General features: G+C 38.3%; 2 protein-coding genes across 6 annotated transcripts in view; one reads left to right on the forward strand and one right to left on the reverse strand.

The window, feature by feature from the left end:
* Nucleotides 1-15,401, reverse strand: part of LOC124176816 (transcription factor A, mitochondrial) — a 38,592-nt gene extending 23,191 nt beyond the window's left edge. For 2 of the 5 annotated variants that reach the window (XR_006869474.1, XR_006869473.1), the window contains exons 1-4: nucleotides 15,113-15,395; nucleotides 12,364-12,745; nucleotides 10,069-10,164; nucleotides 7,107-7,887 (exon numbers count right to left, since the gene is read on the reverse strand). Coding sequence is in view for 1 of the 5 variants with exons in the window: in XM_046558544.1 (XP_046414500.1) it covers nucleotides 7,675-7,887; nucleotides 10,069-10,164; nucleotides 12,364-12,745; nucleotides 15,113-15,183 (762 nt within the window). In the remaining 4 variants the exon portion in view is untranslated. Of the gene's footprint in view, nucleotides 1-6,628; nucleotides 7,888-9,593; nucleotides 9,692-10,068; nucleotides 10,165-12,363; nucleotides 12,746-15,112 lie in introns of those variants that run through there. The other 3 variants (XR_006869472.1, XR_006869475.1, XM_046558544.1) reach the window with 3 other exon arrangements.
* LOC124175606 lies at nucleotides 1,510-2,242 on the forward strand. The gene is made up of 2 exons (XM_046556007.1): nucleotides 1,510-1,727; nucleotides 1,882-2,242. Exons 1-2 carry the CDS (start codon nucleotides 1,510-1,512, stop codon nucleotides 2,240-2,242), a joined length of 579 nt encoding a protein of 192 aa, XP_046411963.1.
* Nucleotides 15,402-19,564: the final 4,163 nt, after the last annotated feature.

The following is a 19,564-nucleotide window of genomic DNA, read 5'->3' on the forward strand; positions in this document are numbered from 1 at the left end:
GGAACTGGTCGAAGTTCAGCCCGGAACATCTGACAGATGCTCTGTCCCTCATCTTTTCCTGGGGACCAACTGGAGGGGATTATACGACGCCAGAGGGTCTTGCAGGATGGATTAAGCGTGCCATGACGCAGGCCTGCGACGCAGCCGCGCCTAGAGCTCGCACTGGGAATCGCTCCAGGAAGGCGACATACTGGTGGAGCGAGGAGCTGGCCGATATACGCAGGTCCTGCGTAGCGGCGAGGAGGCGCCTCGCGAGGGGAAGACGGACGGCTGATGACCGCCAGGAAAAAGAGGCCGAGTATCGGGCCGCCAAGAGGGTGCTCCGAGACGGCATTACAGCGGCCAAGGCTAAGGCGTGGAGAGACCTCATCAGCTTCGTGGAAGCGGATCCATGGGGTCTCCCTTACAAATTGGTGTTAAAGCAAACTGCGAAGCTCCCAAAGAGGCTTGACGGAGACGCTAGAGGAGGATACCCTCAGGAAGCTCCTTGATGACCTCTTCCCGAGGGGTGATAGATGCGCTCCGAGGACCCAGAGCGGCTGGCGATGGAACGAACGGTGGGCGGTCACGACGGACGAGGTCCGAGCTGCGCTTAAAAAAGGATGCTCGCGTAAGGTCGCCCCGGGACCGGATGGTGTTAAAGGAAGTGCGTGGGTGAGAGTTCCGGAGGGAATCATCGCACTATTGTCGAGGAACTTCAGCCTCTGCCTGCGAGAAGGAGTCGTTCCGCTGCCATGAAAGAAGGCTCGACTGGTGCTCATCCCTAAGGGGGGGGCACCCACCGGGCTTCTCCCCAAGGTAAGGCCGATATGCCTCCTGAACGAGGTGGGGAAAATGTTAGAGAGGATCCTGGTGGCTCGGCTAGGGAAGTGGATGGAGGAGAATCCTCGGGTGCGCCTGTCCGAGGACCAGTATGGGTTTCGGGAAGGGCGATCCACGCACGATGCTCTGCTGACGGTGCGACGATTCATGGAAAACGCCACGGAGAATGGGGGCTACGCGGTGGCTGTGTCTCTGGACATAGCCAACGCATTTAATAGCCTGCCATGGCCATCCATAAGGGATGCACTTGGAGACAAAGGGGCCCCGGAGTATCTTCGACGGGTTCTGGATTCCTACCTGTGGGATAGGTACGTGGAATACACGAACGGAGATGGAGAACTTAGGAGTCTGGCAGTGACGGCCGGGGTCCCACAGGGCTCAGTTCTCGGCCCCCTGCTATGGAACCTGACGTTCGACGAGGTCCTGCGGGGGGAGGGGATTGCAGACTGTGCTGTTGTCTGCTACGCGGACGACACGCTGGTTCTGAGTTCCGCTGGGGACCCGTCCACAGCGGTCGCACTAGCGAATACGATGGTAGCCAGGGTAGTCCGGTGAATTTCGGGCCTAGGCCTCACGGTTGCGGCGAGCAAGACGGAAGCTGTCCTGTTCCGGCGTGTGAAGAGGGGGGAAACACCGAACACCCGAGACGTCAGAGTTGGCGCAGAGAGGGTGCTACTGTCGGGGTCCATGAAGCACCTGGGGGTACGACTGGATCCCGGCATGACGTTCAACGCGCACTTCGCCTCCATGGAGGCTAGGCTAGGGGGTGTCACGAGGACGCTGGCGAGGCTGATGCCAAACCTGAGGGGGCCATCCGAATTTAGGCGCAGGCTATACGCTGAAACACTATTCGCGGTGATAATGTACGGCGCTCCGGTGTGGGGGGATGTGGCGAGGTCCTCAAAGTAAATTCAGCAGGTGATTACGAGGTGCCAGAAAAGGGATATGCGCAAGAGTGGTTGCGGCATATCGCACGGCCTCCTTCGTGGCCGTTTCGATGCTGGCTAGGACCCCGCCACTATATCTAGTGACTGATGCGGACGAGCGCACATTCCATAGAGTGCGTGAACTGCGGTCGACCAGGACGTGGTCCCCGAGCATGGTCAAAACGATTAGGGAGGAGGAACTGCGCGTAGCCCGCGGGCAATGGAGGGTGCACCTCGGAAACGCGGGGCTCCCCAGCGAGAGGCTGAGGTTATCTATCCTAGCGAACTTGACGGGATGGTTCGACAGGGCACACGGAAGCATGACTCTCTGCGTGACCCAAGTCCTGACAGGCCACAGGTACTTCGCAGATTTCCTATACAGAATAGGGAAGACGGAGAGGCCGACTTGCTGGTACTGCCGGCTGGAGGAAGACACGGCGAGCCACACGGTGGAGGCGTGCCCCGCGTGGAAAGATGAGAGGGATGCCCTATAGCACGTCGTAGGGGAGGATCTGACACTACCTGGCTTGATCCGGGCAATGGTAGGGTCTAGAGAGGCTAGAGGCTAGCTTCGCGGAGCGGGTTATGACGTCCAAGGAACCAAGGACGGCCAAGGGAGCGGTTACGACAGCGAACGTGGCGCAGCGCACAACCCGCTTGAGCGGGAGAAATGGGGGTAGATCGCGTGTAAGCGCGGGCATGAGGTAGGCTCAGACCTACACGGGCAGAGGTCCAAACGGGTTGGCGGGATGGGACACCGGTCGGCCTCAGCCTCGTCCTTTGGGTCGGAGCCGTGGGTCAGAGGTGGAGGGGAAGGGAGGGGTGCAGGGCAACGTGGTATCTGGTGCCAGGATAGAGACGTAAGACGCTAGGTGATAGGTTGACGATAGGTTCGTCCCGGCCATGCCCCCTCCTCTTCTTCTGCCCCCCTCTCCTCGGCCCCCGGCCCGGGGTCGGCGGATGGGACGGTCGAGCAGGATGCAACTTCCCCTGGACCCGCACGGGCAGGGTGCTCAATAACGCGAACACGGGGCACAGAGTGGGGGTCTCCATACGCTTGGCAGCTCCGCTAAGCGGAGCTTCGTCGTAGCGGTAATCGAAGACGTCCCACCAGCGGGCAGCGTCGTCCTTTGCGAAAGGGCGCCGAACATAGAATGTAGCAGTGAGGGCCGGGAGGCTCTACTCCCCAATAGGCGCTAGAGTAAGGTACGGGCGTAGGCGCGAAGGTGCCGGGGGTATCCCTGAGATTATGCCTTACACGGTTCCGGGGAGTCCCCCCTACTTGTACCAGAGTGGCCGCTGGTTTTTTAGTGGGTGCGAGTCCCACACTACCCTGAAGCTTTTTGCGCAAAGCTCCAGGGTGTGCATAAGGCATTTTTACCAGCGATATCAAAAAAAGAAAACTATTCGACCGTGTAGTTAAATTAAAAATGTAATTGAAATCTCACGACATTGATCGGAATATATTTCGGATTGTGTTTCTTCGTCCCTGGTTATGTCCTCTATTTGATGTCTAGGTACTGATGAATCATCTTTACGAGCTAATTTAGAACTAGCTATCTTAATACGGCCATTTATATAGTCTACGTGCTTCTGCAAAAAGACATCTGCCCTCATTGGCGTTGCACAATATTTTAAGAGGTGGGTCTTGATTTTATTAAACTCTCCCTCTACTGCAGCACTGGAAGCCGGTACATGGCCGTAGCCAAACTTATCGCGAAAAATGTTTGACCAGAGCGGGATCAATTTAACGTCTTTCAAAAGACGGTCTGCTAATCGCGGAAGATAGTGAGCATTTTCACGATCTCCAACCTCTTTTAGAGCGTCATTCACTTCCAATTCAATTTCTGCCGAGTTATCACTCATGACAATTTCATCTACGGCAGCAGCGTCATGATAAAAATAATTGCACTATGAACCAACAAAAGGTGGAAAATTAATTGAATTGTACGAATAAGTTTTAAACCAGCACATATGTCGGTGATTAGCAAAATTAAAGCTAATTAAATTTTTAATATGAATAAGAAGCTACTCTGCGTGACGGTAATTATTTTGATAAGAAACAAAATCTACGCACTTCGACTGTTACACCCTCGACCAAATTACTCAACCTCATTTTGGTCTCATTCGATCTTCCAAGCACAGTCTCTCGTCCAATATCTATAGTCACTTCAGTGTTCAATGTTTTCAAAGCCGATTTTGCTTCTTCGCATTGCGACCTCCGTCCACAAGTTAAACCACTGTCTGTCTCAGAGCGCGAAACCAGGATTATATTCTTCACAATGCTTCGAGCTTGCCAGATGTCTCGTGCAACTACTAACTTCCCGATTGCAGCGAGATAAAAGATTTTAATGCGTTGTGGAATATCTTTTAGGGATGAGGCATATGTTTTTATAAAATGAGCGACGTCAGTGCGTATCAAATCTGCATGCATCGGCATAATTTTCAATTGTGCTGCATGCTGTAAACGCATGTATTACTGCAGTTAACAGAGCTCTACTGGCATCTGTTACTACCTCACGAGGAATCGGAGCCCCAGACCGGATCCACTCCATAAGCCAGAACCGAATCGCATTGGTATGGTGACTCTCGGATATCATCTGACACACTGAAAACTGCTCTCCATCACAAATAATTACACAGTGGTATAAAAATATGTGTTCACAGTGTGCTTTTTCCGGCTTCTCGATTTTTCTTATGATACTTCCAGTGGCATCAATTACAACGGAACAATTACAATTCGCTCTGAAGCTCTGCGTTTGATAATTCGTCCAGTAATGAACATGGAATGGGTCGTATCCGATGTTGTGGACCACATTCTTCAGATGAGTAGCCTTCATAACCGCAATTGCCTTCAATGGGTCCCGATCCAAATATTCGTTGGCGATATATTCATATTTTGCAACACCAAGAACTGTTGCCGAATAAAGTTGCGGTGGTTCTGGATCCCCTTCTGACATCAAGTCGTTTGCTTTTTCCGCCCGATAAACGTGTACGGCTTTGTGCATCAGATCTTTGGCTACTAACTTCTCTGATTGGTGCTCGAAGGTACCTTTTACAACACGTACCAAACGCTTTTGTCACGGTAGAATTGAAATAAATATTATTGTCATTTTTATCGACATCTCGTATGACACAGCGAAGTTTACTTCCGCAATTGCACATACCTGTACATCCAAAGAAAACGATTCCAAAACATACAATGGATAATACACTTGATTACGTAATTCATGTTTCTTTTGATAAATTTGAGAAAAAACTTTCGGTTTCGTTGTACGGGAAAATTTCTCATGCAGTAGAAACAAATTTTAATGTTGAAAATATGATAATGGAGCACAATCGATTTTTATAATTCTCAAGAATTATAAAAAATACAAAAATCTATTAGCAAATAAACCATACTGAATTATCTCCTTACAGAGAAAAAAAATTAAGTTGAAATAAGGAATCGAGTTGAATTAAAACAAATATACATATTTTGAATCACAGGAAATACAAAAGAATGAGTTTAAATTCTTTCAAATTCACTTGAATTGAAGTGAATTATCGAGAAAAAATTAAAACTCCTGAATTGAAGTGAATTAAGATGAATTAAGGAAATTAAGTTGAATGAAAGAAAGTAAAAAACAATGCAAATGAACAGGAAATACAAGAGAATAATTTAAAATTTTTTCAAACTCACTTGAATTAGAATAGATTATTATCGAGAAAAGATTGATATTCATGAATTGAAATAAACTAGGTTGAATTAAAAAAAAAAAAAAAATTAAATGAACAAAATGAAGTTGAATTACATGGATTTATTTAAATTAATTCAACTCGGAAAATTATTGTCTCACTGAAATCTCAAATTATTTCTCCTTCGGTTTAGCAGCTCGAAATATGTGGGGAAAACTTTGGTGGACGAGTAGATGTATGTACAAGACGCACGGTGCACATAGCTACCTCAGAGACTAATTGTCCGCATTCGGTTCTGTCCTGCGGCGTTCGGTTGCTAACTTCGTCTATGTTTGATTACCGACGCGATATGTGGTGTATATATTTTTTATTTCAAAATGTTGGGTCAAATGTGATGACTATTGGAACAATTCTGATGGAATGGAGATAGGTACGTTTCTACTGTAGGAATTATATCGCCATATACACTTCAATTCACATAACCAACGCCAAGAACCTCTCTAAATATTCATTTCATCTATTCCCAATCCGCTTCACCTAATTACATAATTACACTTCTTCCCAGTTCTGATAAAGCATGTATACAAACAATTATATACCTTCTCCACCTTATTATCACACCTACCAATATTCCCGGATCAAGGATAGCGACGAAACCGGACCTGACTTTACCCAAATAACATTTTGGGTGGGTATAGAGGTGGTTTGACAACCGCTTGTCGAACCAACCCCCCTCTATCCTGTAACATGACGATATCCTACCAAGTCGAATTAGAACTTAAAATCGGACCAATTTTAATATTGTCAGAACTTCATTTTGCATCACAATTCTAAGTTCCAATGTTCCTGCATAATTTATGGGGTACCGCGTTATGGAAATCTGGGATGATTTTCTGAGAGAAATGAGAAATTTGCAAAATAATATTAAGGTCTTTCCATAAACCTGCCGGTATTAAATTTTGTTTTCCATAGATTATGTCGCAAAATTTCTAAGAGAAACTGAAAAACTATCAGGAATTTAAAAATTAAGTATATTCGCAGGAGTTTCTGAAAGTTTCGGAAAATACTTTTCACCAAGGAATGTCTGTTTCTAATTTTGGACAGTTGCTTTGTTTCAATTTTCTGAGTTCTCTAAGAAAAAAGTTAATTGGGTCTTGATAAAACGTTTAATACTGTCATTTTTTGGCACTTTTCGATACGTATAATTTTATTTCCATTTATTATCACCAAATGAATTCGTGTTTCTGACGGAGTAGCCTATCTGATTCCGATGTTTCCGTTTTCGTAACTTACATCATGAGATAAATTTGAATCTGTAATGTCAGTTCGAAAATATGTAATTCACTATTTTCTCTTACCTGAGCTATTAATTCAAGTGCGTGTGAAAATGTCATATAAAATAGTACTTAACAAATTGCTTAGTTTGTGACATTCTACATACCTAATACCACGTGATAATAGCGATTACCTTTGTTGCAACTGTTACAAGGTATCACTAATCAAAATAATAAAATTGGTGTTAAAATAAGAAGGAACTACGAAAATATATATGTATGTACATTCAGGCAAACCTGACGTGAGGTAAAGTTAACTAAGGCTGATACATAAGATTATAGAAACATAGAATTGATGTGGCGACAGCAATAGCACCAAAATAAATATACTCTCTGTGTAACTTACTCGTGAGTTTGTTCATCAAACTGGTGAGCTTAGACTTAAGGGCTTCTAACGTATGACGGGCATTTATTTGATGTGAAGTATGATCTGGATCGATAGGTTTGAGTTGAATATCATTTGTACTAGGCTCATTTTCACTTCCTCCCTGAGGATGAATTGATTTTCCATCAGTTTTTAATTCTTCCAATAAAGTTTGCTGCTGCGGTATTGTTTTCTTCTGAGTTTCATCTTCCGTGATTTCCACATCAATGCACTTTTTATGACTTGTTGTGGCACTTTGTGAGAAATTGTCACTTTGTATCAATGTTTTCTGTTCCATGTCGGTTTGTGTGCACGATAAAAATGTTGTTTTCGTAGCTTCATCGCCGTGCGTGCTATTACTTACACTGTTAAAATTCTTCACTACATTTTTCTTTTCAATACATGAATCATTCGCCAAGCTCTCACTCTGCTCTATACTATTATGCAGGCTCGTGTCCCAGCCCTGGGGTGTTATTTCCGATTTTGGCCCAGAATACATGCCATTGACCTTACTGACAAAGTCGTGTGATCGGGTGAGACACGCATCATGCTATTCTGAACAATGCTTCGATCCTGTTTTACCTGAACCGAGCTTCTTCGCAAGTGACAATGATTCATCTTCACCCCTCTCTTTCATTCTCTCTTTCCATAATCTCATACTTTCCTTAAACTCTTTCATAGATTTAGCTGCTTCAGTTTCATATACCTGCCTTTCTTCATCAGACAAAGCCTTCCACTTTTGCAACATATTTGTCTGCCAGTCCTGAGAAAAAAAATAGTAATTCACATGGAGATAAAATTCAATGTCAAAACTCAATCTCCGTCCTATGCTACGTCCTATAAAAAATTGCATTTTGATGTCTACCAATTCGAATTTTACAAGGGGATTGCATGGTGTAAAGATCAATTCGAATTATTCATTAAAATGCTTCGAATGTACATATGTCTACTGATTTGGTTTCTTTCCATTTATTCATGGTCGAATTGTAACGCAATTTCAATTTGATCCACTCTGTAATACACAATTTCGTTTCTTTCCATTTCTAAATGATTCTTTTGTACACATTCAAATGAACCTCGAATGAAATTTAACACATCTCAAACAATTCAATTCATTCGTTTCTGTTTGCATACTGCAACGTTTTGAATTCATACGAATCTGTGAATGGCAATAGCACTTTTATAATATCGTTTACTCTTAGATCTTCTTTTTTTAATCTTGTTCAATGCGTGACGAACTATTCCGAATATCTTCGTGAATCACTCTCATTTGATTTTTGAATCATTTAATACATTTTCTTGAGAATTTCGGATTGTAGGACATCAAAACATATCTGTTTGATACGGTTTGATCTTTTTTTGTTTACTGAGATTGTATTGAATAAAGTTGCAAATTTCAATATCCACGGAGTTTTCGAAACATTTAAAAATTGTAGAAAATTTTCTTCGAACTATATTATTAATTTCGTCAGCAGGAAAAAGGTAAATTTTTTTTTTGCATTTTTATCAAATACATACATTGCGACTGTATCAATTTTATGATATTGCTGTTTATTAACAATTTTATTCAAGATTAGCAGCTCGATGCAGCTCCACCTGCTAATATTTTCAAATACTTCTTGTCGCAAAACTATTAGACATAGCCATATGCTTTTATAGAGCTCATCGAGACGTTGAAAACTCTTGAGCATAACTTTCTAATATCCACAAAAGTTTAGTCAGCGTTCGGATAACTATTGATCTGGCTGTAACGAAATATAGCTAAAAATCTGGAGAGATGTAGCTATCCATAGAAAAAAAGATTCGTAATCGGTTCAGTAGTTCTGGAGTTATATGGTAACGTATGGACAGACAGGCAGGCAGAGAGACATTGAGTTGTATATACAGGGTGTATCATTTCAATCAATTCAGTCAAATATCACGAAAACCTAAAGTGTGAGGTAAAGTCACAAAACCTTACAACAGTTGTAAGGATCTAAGGGGGAAAGATGATGAGAGTGTCAGATTATCCGTAAATGGAATTGGTTTTTTTTTTTTTAAATAGAACAGTAAAAGTTATTTGAGATTCTTTGTTGAACTTTGACCATAAATAACTTTTGAAAAAGTAGATTTATCATAAAATGATTACTGACTTTTTTTGTAGAGCGTTCAATTCCCTACAAAAATTTGTTCTGGTCTTGCCAGTAAATTAATGTGTTGTGGAGTTATAAAATGTCAGAGTTAAACAAAAAAATTTCCCGTGTTATTGAAATGGGAAATGGAACAGCGCAATGATGCACCTATAAATATAAATATTAAGACCTCAAAATTGGATAGCATTCTTTGTACGTCGTTTGGAACAATATTTTCATCTTGAATTTTAAACAACAAAAAACAGTGTCTTTTTTCATACTGTATAATATTACATAAAATAGATCAAACAAATGGTTCTTTGATATTAACTCGATTGTATAATATTTTTCTACCCACCAGGGTGTCTACTGCAATCGAGACTTCAAATTCCAGGAGTATTCTAGAAGTTTCTAGGACTAGTAGTTGAAAATTTCTAGGATCTTAATTTCGTCTTCCTTTGAGTTTTTAAGAATAAGGTGAGTTGGTAAGGTGTTGAAAAAAGAAATTTACACATGTGTAGGTATTATGTACACACTTTGGAGGCCTGATGAATTATATTTTCCATAAGAAGGTCGCGTATTACGGATGAAATATTGCAGTTTTCAATCGAAACTGTATCATGTCAAATTTTCCAGCATGAATCAAACTATTTCAGGACTTTTCTAGGACAAAGTTGAGGTTGGATGGTTTTTTTTTTTTTTTTTTTTAACAACTTTGATATTTCAGTATTGATTCAATAAGATTAAATATTTCTTCAAGAATTATGATTAATAATTTTTCAAACTAGAGAAGCAATTAGAAAATATGCATTAGAAAACTTATATGATCTTACCCTAATCTTCATAGATCCTCTTTTTTCAGCTGCTGCACGAGCAAATAAACTATAGGCCGATGGTGGTCTTGTTGGGATTCCCAAACTTTTTAATTGCTGAAAAAATGTATAGAATAAGAATAAAGTGATATTTGACTAAACAGAAACATTTGCAGTCTTAACAATTAACACATTCCATGTCACATTGAACGCTTGCAAGATCTGACTTCTTTCAGAAATGTTTCGATACGTAACATCCATGGTATATTCAACAATGACTTCTTTGAGATTATGTGTACAAAAGTGATTGTCTTCTAATCTTCCAGTAAAGAAGTTGCAAACAAAAAAACTGTTGCCTTTCTAGTCATTGGTTGTTAGTTGACAAGACCCATAAATCTAACATAATTTGTTGTCACTGTAGTTGACTACCTGGCTTTTCTCTCCCGGACATGATTTGTTTTCGAAAAGCGTGTTATTATTTTTTTTATTTTTATTCTTGGTTTTGCGTATGTCTAATGTCAGTACAGTTGAATTGATTTTGTAGTTATTCATCGCGATTTACATTATAATGTATAAAATTAAATTTGATTGTAAGTAAAAAAAATATTACACTTCTGAGGAGGGCCCTCCTCAAAGGGCCGAAATGTAAAATAAGACTTTATTTCTTCTGGCTGTCTTATGACCCCGAATAAAACATTACCATGATATTAATCAGAAGTATCAGAAGAAGAAAAGAATATAGTGTTGATAAATGAGGTGGACTTTTTCGTTTTGTGGTATATACAGGGTAAATCGAACAGCATTGGTCAATGATTTAGCAAAACTGAACATCATGAACTTCACGGCCCAATAAGTCTTCATGACTTTCGATTTCTTCATTAAAATTAAGGTTGATTTGTTTCGGAAACAAGAAAAAATTACTTTCAGAAAGTTCACAAAAAAGGTTTTACATGTGTTTATCTCTATACATGCTTTGACTGAAATGACAATTTGTTTTTACAAAATATAGAAGAGATTTGTCATTTATGCTGCTAGACTTCAGGACATGTTTCAGTCGATTGTGAAGAGAAATTGTATTGGGGAAAATTTGGATAATAAACTCACAATCCTTTTAAAAAATTGATCAGGTCCGTTACCATTTTACGTGATACAAAAATTCTGAACCTTTGAATGTCAAATAAAATGGTGAGGGGTATTATTAGATGAGACTATTTTTTTTTTGCAAATGATTATTTAAGAGAACATTCGTGTTAAAAATGCAAGTGCAACCTGAGTTAAAATAGAACACAAATGTCATTCGGTGTGCCATAGACAATATTGTAGGTTACACAATTTGATAAAAATCTCAGAGACGGTTCTATTTTGGAACTAAATTATATATACTCTTTATATGTCGTATAAGAACTTGAGGTTAGCGATTCTTTCGAAAAGAAATTAGCGAATAAAAAGTTGAAAATAACCAAGAATGTGCGTTCACGAAGACTAGGCGTTTTTGACAACATAGTTACACAGCCTAACTTTCTTAACTAAAGCGGTGCGAATCGATTAATAGTCAATGACGTTAATAGTATCGTATTACCACATCTTCCATAACTTTGACGACCAGAGTCAAATCACTATGCAGTTATTTCTGATAATTGAAATCGTATAAATATTTTTCTCCGTGGCTTCCCTAAATTCATTTTACATCGTATTATTATTTACGACTTACATAATAAATCCTTTTGAACAAAAACCGATGGTAGAGTTACTTAAGAGTTACTTAGAGTTACTTAGACTTTACAGTGCTATAGTTAGTCGTTACTGACGACATTGAATGGCATTAATCTTGGAAATTATAAGAGTTTAAGTGTCATTGATCCAAAAAATTTGCAGCTAGTGGAATTTTATAGACATTGCCACACGTAAATACAGAAATTTTTTTTTTTTTATGTAGCAATAATGCGGTATTTTTGCATGAAAAGAGAAAGTTTTCAAATATTTTATTTGGCACTGCATATCGTATTGTGCTAGCTGTAATATTTGCATATCTGTGATGCATAGACGTTGATAACAATTGAAATCAATGACATTTCACTTGGTCGGTAAACACCGATTATGGTAGGGATGGCCACCCGGTTGATCGCGGCTATTAGGCTTGTCGATCGCGACAAGGCAAAGAAAAATACATGACTATGTCAAAAAATATTTCATTTAATTCTGTGGTGAGGATTTGAGATTGGTAAATTGCACAGAGTCTGGATAGTAAATGGTAGATTTCGGGTCTAATCAAGTTGTCTTTGTCAAGTTGTCAATCATCTTAACTATGAATTGTACCTGTGATCGTGATTTTCTTTCCATTCGTTTGAGCTTTTTCTCCGCTTCATCGCGTTTAGCTTTTTTAATCAGTTCCTTCTGTTCATCTGTGATCGAATTTTCGTAATTTATCATTGCTTTGCTGTATTCCTTATAAAGGTTTTTACGTTCTTCTTCCAATTTTGATTTTTGACTAGGATCCATTTTTTTGTATTCTTTTGCAATCATTGCTACTATTTCCGGCGATTTGAGATCGGGATACTTTTGCCTCAACATAGGCCGCAGTTGTTGCATGAAAGTGAAATATACAGATAATGGACGTTTTGGTTTCGGTGATAATCCTAGTCGCTCTTCTAAAGAGTGCTTCAACGTTGCTACTGGCTGATAGCTGGGCAAAATGAATCTGGAAGAATAACGGAGAGTAGATTGACAACTGCAGTCATGCCAGTTTTATTAATGAGTAGTTAGTCCCCGCTTATACTTTGGTAATCCTAGGGTAATCAACAAACGCAATGGATTGATCCAACACTACGATTCAAGTATTGGGGATATTTAGGTACAAAAATGTACTTGATAAAATGACAGAATGAAGAACGAATGAAATCGAAGTTAATAACGTCAAAGTAATGAAACGATAAACACAGTATGGCTATTTTTCTACTCCAGAATAACTTTGAAAAAGTAGTGTTTGCACGATGAGTATGCCAATACTGTATCAAAATTTACTGAATTTCAGGCAATCCAATTTTGCAAAATTCCAAGTTTCCCTAAAAGTGCATTATTATAATGATATTAGAAACTAAAACTATATAGAGATTTGCTAAAACTAATGATTGCACAACCTCAGGATTGTCTAAGATTTCGTGAACCACACCCAGCTGAAAGTAAGCACATTTTGCAAACTCAACACCTTCAAAGCTATTGTAAAACGGCAAAGTAATGAATTTTAGTTCGACAATTCATTATGCAAACGTCATTAATTTCTGCCTTATCTGTATAGGAATTATGTAACTTACAGATATTAATTACGTATAAAATAATTTCCGCTAATTGTCAGACACAGGCTGTGGGAACAAGCATTTAAATTGGTTGAAATACACTTCACTATTTGCCCTGAAGTGAAATACTCTGGTGCTCGCATAAATTTGCTAAAGGATCGCAAGGTTTGAATTGATTTATGCTATATTAATTAATCTACTGCCAATTTAAAATTAATCTTAAAACAGTAAACCAAGGGTTCTACAACCAGATCTCTTTCAACTTCCTGATTCTATGTTTTCAGGAAAGCGAGACAGTTATGATATGCACCGCGTACATAAAAAGTTGAGTTTTCAATAAATTTGCATATTTTAACATCTAGAGAACCCTCAAAATATTATTTTCCTGGGTATCGTAATTTCACTTGAGTTCTGTGCCTGTGCAATTAGTCTCGACTTCAAATTACATTTATTTTATTATTTGTTGCTAAATACAACAGACAGATTAGCTGCAAATAATAATGACAAAATCTGTTAATGAGAATTTAATTAATTGGTTTGCTATTCTTAAAACCATTGAGAGTAGAATAAAATAATAAACAAATAGAAGTAAAATAGAAGTGTATTTATCGGACATTGGACTAGAAGTTGATTTGACGAAGGTTGGAATTGAAGTGTACTTGATGAATGGTGGATTAACAGAGACTCGAGGCACAGAGTACGAGTGCACGAAAGGTACGAAAATCTAGATTAGTGGGGATTAGTGGAGTAAGGGAGATAACTAGTGGCTTAAAGCTGGATGAAAATAGAATAGGATAGAGACTATAACGTTACTATAAGGAATGTTGAAAAGTTAGCAGGTACAGACAAGAGGTGGTCGAAGAAGATGGGGAAAACATGTGCGGAACGCCGATCATGACAGCGGAAAAGTTTTTTGATAATTTACACTTTCATTCCAAATATTTTTCAATTTCAGGTGTAAAAAAACTTTTGAATATTCCTTTACCTTTCACGTACTATACCACGAAGGTACTTAGTAAATAAGACAATGACAATAATTCATACTTTAACTACATAAATTAATATTGCATTGTGTCGTTCACAGGGAGAAAAACAAAAACCGATTGTGAGAAAAAATAATCGAATTTAAGCAATAATCAATTATACTCAATTAGTTGGGAAAAATAATCGATTATTCTTGGTCATTCTCAATGAGGTAAGAAATTCACTGTCCATATCTGTAGCCCTCAGAGTGTTTCAAAATACATATTAATCTCGACTTGATTAGGGTAGGCGACATTGTAGCATGATTTATGTGTGACTTGTGTACAATCGCTCTTCAACCAGTTACTGTGCGAATATGTGTTTGAAAGAATCAGAGTAGATTCTCCGTATGATGCTATGCGATGCAGTGTTGCAGCTAATGAAAATGTTTATTGAAATTGATGACGTTGGCTAAGCATTATTTTGCGAATGAATTTTCTAAACAGGAGTATCATGGAAAAAAAATGGTTTAATTATGAAAATAATAATCTACCCAATAACAGAAGGAATAGGTGTGTGATACATGAAGTGTTGACTACGATAATGGTTATGATTGTATCATTTTATAACTTGGCAAAAGTAAAGACCCTGGCACAATGAGACGAACGACGAGATAAGAATAAAAATCAGCCAATCGCCACGCACCTTAGAAAAGCAACATCAATCGTATAGCTTACTTCTTATTTCCATTTCTGACTATACCAGCGGTTTGAAGGTTATGAAAATTATTTATAGTATATGATGAATACCTTGATGACAAAAGATTCCTATAAGGTCCCATTACGTTACAAAGTTTGAAAAAATTCCCATTCATGGCCATGGTTGAATCGGATCTTCATTCGCACAAGAAACTGCTACTTTTCTTCCTGTTTATATCCCTGTTCCGGTAGATATGTACAATACGTACTAAGCCATACCAAGCCGCGAATACCTAAGGCGACCTCAGCCATGCACGCCATGTATGTATGGACGTGTGTGTGTATGTTCACGTATGTATGCACCCATAGCGGGTGCGTTCCGAAACCATAGATTTATAGAGATAGACTGCGCGGCAGTGTCCATAGACTCACAAGAATAGACCGCGTGAGCGGGCTGAGAAGGCGATAACGCGGTAGAATAAGAAAGCTGCATATAGGCCCACCTCTAACCTTGTTTAATCGCGCATGCGCGGGACACGCGAGTCGTGTATGCCAGTATACTACACTACGAGAGAATGCTAAGCGCGCATGCGTGCGATTAGACAAAGATAGCAGGATGGGCCCATATGCAGCTTACTCTTTCTGTCCCGCTATCGCATTCACTAACGGGCTACTTTCGAGCTCGCGCGGTCTATTCTTATATGTCTATGCCAGTGTCGTAGACTTGTAGGCCGTGTTCGAAAATTGACTGACAGTACTGTCAGCAATCTTTTATCTCTTTTGCGCTGCCGAGTTCATGGACAGCTCTGTCTCTGTCCTAGGGAATTTTTAGTACTGACAGTCAATTTACGAACACGGCCATAAAGATAGACTGTGCGCTCCTATAAGAAGCACAGACAATTACATATAGAGGACAGAGATATACAGAGAGTACTGCTCTCTCTTATCAATCGGCGTCATGGTGGGAGACAACGGAGCAGTGGAAGTGGAACAGCTATAGATATAGGCCCATAATTTGTTTCATAATTTACCACCACCACTTCCCTACTCATCTCTGCTATTCGTAGCCAGGCGCTGGTATCGCTTGCGGATACATCCCGAACTACAAGATTTTTCATCACTTTCAAGAAACAAAGAAATTCCAAATGCAGCGATCTAATTGAAAGCTATATCTTTCTTCTAAGTCTATATCTGATGAGGTGAATAAGAGTGTGATAGTACTTCTCGTTTAATTACTATGCAATAATTAATTCTGATCAGGCACTTTTGACTGGATTGAAAGTTACTTTTTCGAGACAACTTGATTGTTACTAACCCTGGTATCGTTGGTAATTTCCAGGCTAGTGGTCCCTTAGACCATGATGGTAGAATTTGTCCACAGAATTCTTCGTACAACTTTATGGTGCATCAAAGGTTGTTTTGTAATATCGCTTTTGGGAAATCATCCACTCAGATACGCTACCTGACGGATCAAATATAAACTACTCTATGCAAGTCAAGTTTAAACTGCTGATACCAAATATAATATGTGAGAAATGTAGTTTAAAAGTGTTAAACTTTTTTTTAAATATTAAGTAATCAATTATTATCTATAAGCTTAGTTATTACTTAAAAAGATCTTAAATTTCAATATTTGATCAAAAAATTTAATCATGGAGTTTCCACCACGAGAAAATAAAAATAAAACTTTCTGCTGCGTGTATGGGTGTAATAGCAAGTCTAGTAAGAACAATACAGTTCGATTTTACACTTTTCCTTCGGCAAATTCTAATTTTGTAGTAATGAAAATTGGGAATGAGGTTACACAGTCAAAAAAAGTGTTTTCATTACATTTCACCAAAAATGACTTCATACCAACATGTAAGTAATTACCTATAGAATTTCATTTCATAATTATTTGTTTATCATCAATATGAAATGAAATTTTTTGTAGTGTAATATTTGTCAGAAAAAATAAAAAACAACGAACATTAAATTTTATTTTTCATTGCAGCCAATGTTGCGATATTGCACCCACAATTTCATGCGGTGGATCTTTTAAACGAGAAGTTTGGAGACAGAATGCAATTATTTTATACTCATTATCACAACTAGTATCTGATTGCTGTAGGCCACATTTCATTAGATGTCCCGCATCAAGTATATCTTCACCACCAATAAAATTTTTATGACTAGGCTGAGTATTTGCAAACTCACAAATTTCTTGTATTGAAATTTTCATATTTTATTGAATTTTTTTTGAAAATTCGAGTTTAATAACTGTAAATAAATACACGCTTTCACATAAGAACACAAAAGCTGATTTAAAAATGCGTTTTAGAATAGTTACTGCTTCTGCCGCAAGGAGAAGCCACGCCCCCGGCAGATTTCCCATTACCAAGGTTTTAAATTTTCAAGTTTTCAGAATTTAAAATTAAGTCTTTCTGTAAAATTATAGTACTTAATACAGATGCAAAAACAAATCTTCACGTATGTTGAATTTCATTCAGTTAAATGTTAGTCACCTCGAAGTACCAGTTCACAAGATGAAAGATTATTCTTACGTTTGATGTTGATTAGCTTTCTACTATCAAGTATTGTGCGATGTGATGTTTCTTATTCAAAATTTTTTATTTCATAGTGCCTGATTTAATAACAAGATTTACTTGAAGTTTTGATGGATAAACTTTAATCGAAAACTTAATTTGGTGTTATTATCAATACTACATGATGAATATTTGAATAATTAAGAAATTTGAGTAGCTTGAAACTCTTGCAAGTAAGCTTTTTTACACACTGATTCAATGTGTATAGTATAATGGATGGAAATAATCTTCGCGTGTTCCAAAATCTTAACTAAGTCAAAATATACAAATTAGTAAACTGTAATAAATTATTAGACTAGTTCAAATTAGTTTGATGAATTGCAGAGCTCTCGACGAGGCAAGACGTAGAACTAGTAGTCTTCTGAATCCCAAGTTTATGCTTATGTAATCAAGTAAATTTGGTTTGACAGTCTAGAAAGTCTCTTACCAGGCTGCACGCTGCGAATAAACCATCTTAAAATAACCACGATTAACAAAATCATGATTTGGAACAACCAAAACAATTCTTGGCATGTCGAAGTTACCAATGTCTAAAGAAAGTAGTTTATGTAAAAGAACGAGTAATAAATAAATTTGTAAAATATATTAGATAGCAGTTGCCACTCCTTCGCTTGCAATTACGCAGCAGCAGCAGCGTTCAGTAGCACAGGTATAGTTGAGTGTCAAAAGTAGACAGTATTCACTGCTTATATATCGCTCCGAATGTTATATCAAGTTTCAATTATGCGTATCAGTAGTATGTTATTTAAATGTATTTTGATGAAGGATGAAGACATTTATGTACATATAGTGTTTTCTTACAATGATTTTTGGTATCAAGTGATTCAATGCATACATTTTCATCAATTCCGACTGACACGGAATCTCTGCACTAGGATTTCTTGAAGTCCCCCCGATATGGAGGGAATGTGCTATAGTAGTCGGCTACTTTAAAAAGTAGGCTCAGTAAATGATCACTCAGTGGTTAACCACTATTAATGGTTGGTCACAGCTATTTCGTTATGGAAATTTATTACCTGTCAACTCATTGAGAAAGTAATTATGTCATGGAAGTATAGATAAACTAATAAAACATTGTACGTAATTAGTTATAAAAATATGTGGTTACGAAAATTTTTCAAAACAAGATGATAGGTATGGATGAAATGGATAAGTTTCGGTTTAATCAACAACTTTTCTGGTTAAAGAAATGTACATCCAATTCTAGCAGGAGATAAGAAAAAAGAAAACTAGTGGCCGACACTAGTACATTCACCTTAAGTACTTTCCTAACTGCTGTAAAACGATAATGTCGAGATATTTAAAGTTAGGAGCAGCGATTACCAACTACCTTTTTATCATCGGATATTCGAAAATAGTAAAACCAGTAATATGTGACTAAAACGTGAATTATTATTGTAAACGTAGTTTCTTTTCATTGAGCAACATAAATATATAAAACTTGTATTCGTAGTCAAACGAACCACGTATGAAATAAATCCACTGTAATGAAATTTGATTTTCGAGGTCCATTACAAATAATGCATTGAAAATAAATTGTTACAAAACAAAATTATTCACTTATCGCAAGATAGAAACTTGTGAAACATAGTCAAGTTTCATTTTAAAAAAATCCAAAAACCAAGATTCAATACTAAGAAGTACTTTACACCGAAATTTGTTCATTTGAATGTACAACGAGAAATACTTCGATTATCTGATTCACTAAAGATGAAAATAAACCTTAAAAAAGTGCAAACTTACGTGAGAATGTGAAAGGTACATTATGGTGCAATTCACATACAAAAAAAAGGAAACTCAACTACTAAAAAGGCTTCTTCCTCTACCAATTATATTCTTTTATTATTACTTTAGAGTGCTGATTTTCAGTTTTTGTGATTATAGTTAAACTATCATTTGTTACTCTATCGAAGATTAGCTAGTTAAATCAATAACTATAGATTCATCTTGTAAAGTAGATAAATGTGCAATTTAGGTT

This window comes from Neodiprion fabricii, chromosome 2, assembly GCF_021155785.1.
Source record: "Neodiprion fabricii isolate iyNeoFabr1 chromosome 2, iyNeoFabr1.1, whole genome shotgun sequence".
NCBI classification, from domain to species: domain Eukaryota; kingdom Metazoa; phylum Arthropoda; class Insecta; order Hymenoptera; family Diprionidae; genus Neodiprion; species Neodiprion fabricii.

Excerpts from the sequence above, each read along its gene's own strand:
- LOC124175606 (XM_046556007.1), top strand. The coding sequence starts at position 1,510 with ATGAAGCACCTGGGGGTACGACTGGATCCCGGCATGACGTTCAACGCG. Across the intron at positions 1,728-1,881 it reads GATGTGGCGAGGTCCTCAAA|AGTGCGTGAACTGCGGTCGA; the intron begins GTAAATTCAGCA and ends CACATTCCATAG.